We start from the raw sequence: 2048 nt of genomic DNA on the forward strand, positions 1-2048 counted from the left end.
ACTTTAAATAATTGCTTTCCAAAAAAAAAAAAAAAAAATTGCATTCCAACTTCAAAAAATCATGGAAGGCCTTGTGCGATAATCCACCACGAATCAAGCCCAAACGCTAACATTAGTATTCCATTTAATACTTTTTTTTGGTTTAAATATCTGATATAAAGAACTTATTAACATGATTAATTTGAATTTACATTGGGTCATTTAAGTAGAAGCGTTACCAGGGTTTTCTCGATTCTCAAAATTGAGAGTCGAGAGATCTCATCTATTATACCAAATACTTTGATGATCATTGAATACTCAATAACTAGTTCATTGTATTTTCAACCTGCAAGGTTTAGGATAGGGGAGAAAGGTTATTATCATAAAAGTGGCCATTAGATAAAAGTGGCCATCTGAATTCTGATAGATCTTGGTAAGCTCTAGGGAATCCATCCTTAAGAGTCAATTTCATGGTCCAATTACTAATCACTTTCAGAAACAACCATTTTTATTACAACAAAACTAGGATGACCCTGTTACAGTTTAAATTACATAAAATTAGGATTACATTAAATTCCATTGTCTGACAAAGTAATTTTATTACAACAAAATTAGGATGGTCCTGTATTTATTACATAAAGCCTAGCAAATCCCAACTAAGATTTGCACATTTATCAATTAGAATGACCTAATAAAAGGCTCATTCCAAGACTTGCACATAACCAAGTAACCAACTACTAAGCAAGATTATGGGAAGAATGCATCATCAGAGATCCTTTTAGGGATCACCTCAATTTGCACTTTTACTTCACCACATTCCACATTTTGCAGCATAAGGGTCATGTCTTGTATCATTTTACCATTTTCCCATATAATGCAGCTTTCTTTAGCCAGGCAATTGTCTCTGTTTGGCTGAACTCTGTCAACTTCGACGCCATTCGGAAGGCATTGATTGCTCATATTCAAAGCTTCCAGATATGGTTTGATGTCTATCTCTGCTTCCCCAATTTTGTCATCTTTACTAAATGTATCTTTGTCATACACAGTCTGAAATAACACCATCCTCATATTAGAAATTGAATTAGTGTATCTACGCGTAAAAGCACATACTTTATCAGGTATCTTAGGCCCAGTTAACTTTTCAACCTTACCAGATCACTCTCGATCTAAGTCAAACCTTTTATAACAGGAGGAGTAGCAAACAACATATGAAGAAGAAATGAAAGAGAATACTCACTAAAACAACTGGAACATTTGGATATTTCAGTGCAAGTGTCAATTCATCATTCCAAACAGGGTTGCAGTTGTTCTTCTTACAACTAGTCTTCACTCGCTGTTAGATAATTGCAGAACATCAGTACTCAATCATCAGAGGCGAATATAGAATTCTAGCTATGTGTTAATCTGAACCCAGTAGTACTTCCAACACTAAGTATAGATATATACTCATGTAAAAACCTACTGAAATCATAATAAAATATAAGATCTGCACCCATATTTTTAACAATACAACGAGTTCAACACAAGGTCGAACAATCCTTGATCCGCCTTTGTCGATCACAAGTCATAACCGATACCTAACATGTCAAAGAGCAGAAATCATGAATTAACATATACCTGTTCACCCATGGTGACAACAACATAAGGATCACTGTGAAATGTATCTTTGAGTGGCAGATTAGTGCCTCTCTGCACTCTTATTTTAAGAAGTCCCAACATCTCCATTTCCTTTCTTTTCTTTTTTTCTAATGGAAATCCTTGCAATTTTGACTTAACTGGTTTGTGTTTTACAACAATATATATATATTAAGGTGGAAGATACAAGAATGAGAATAGGACCTCCACTTATACCATGACCTTGTCTTGATTTTTGTGTTTTTATGCTTTTTTATCACTTCAGAATAATTTTAGTACCTAAGAATATCTTGATAAAGAAAATGGAAACAGGAACTTATAATCTCATCGGTTCATTCTTTATTAAAGAATCGGTCACTTTCTACACGTATTCTAAGAGAATCCAGTAACTCTCTACACTTCTCTTGAGATTTGGCCTGGTCAGCTTTATTCCT

At 34.0% G+C, this 2048-nt stretch overlaps 1 protein-coding gene across 1 annotated transcript; it reads right to left on the reverse strand.

The window, feature by feature from the left end:
* Positions 1-469: 469 nt before the first annotated feature.
* On the reverse strand, positions 470-1847 carry LOC107769012 (protein C2-DOMAIN ABA-RELATED 7). The gene is made up of 3 exons (XM_016588185.2): positions 1597-1847; positions 1217-1312; positions 470-1026 (listed from the first exon to the last, which is right to left on the reverse strand). The coding sequence occupies exons 1-3, from the start codon at positions 1702-1704 to the stop codon at positions 727-729; spliced, it is 504 nt and encodes a 167-aa protein (XP_016443671.1). The 5' UTR covers positions 1705-1847; the 3' UTR covers positions 470-726.
* Between the last annotated feature and the right edge of the window lie 201 nt (positions 1848-2048).

Source organism: Nicotiana tabacum, chromosome 12, assembly GCF_000715075.1.
Source record: "Nicotiana tabacum cultivar K326 chromosome 12, ASM71507v2, whole genome shotgun sequence".
Taxonomy (NCBI): domain Eukaryota; kingdom Viridiplantae; phylum Streptophyta; class Magnoliopsida; order Solanales; family Solanaceae; genus Nicotiana; species Nicotiana tabacum.

What these genes read in the sequence shown, in the direction of transcription:
- LOC107769012 (XM_016588185.2), bottom strand. Translation starts at nt 1,704, where the DNA reads ATGGAGATGTTGGGACTTCTTAAAATAAGAGTGCAGAGAGGCACTAAT. An exon ending in TTGTCACCATGGGTGAACAG is followed by an intron (nt 1,313 to 1,596) that starts GTATATGTTAAT and finishes ATTATCTAACAG; the next exon opens with CGAGTGAAGACTAGTTGTAA. An exon ending in CAAATGTTCCAGTTGTTTTA is followed by an intron (nt 1,027 to 1,216) that starts GTGAGTATTCTC and finishes GTGTTATTTCAG; the next exon opens with ACTGTGTATGACAAAGATAC.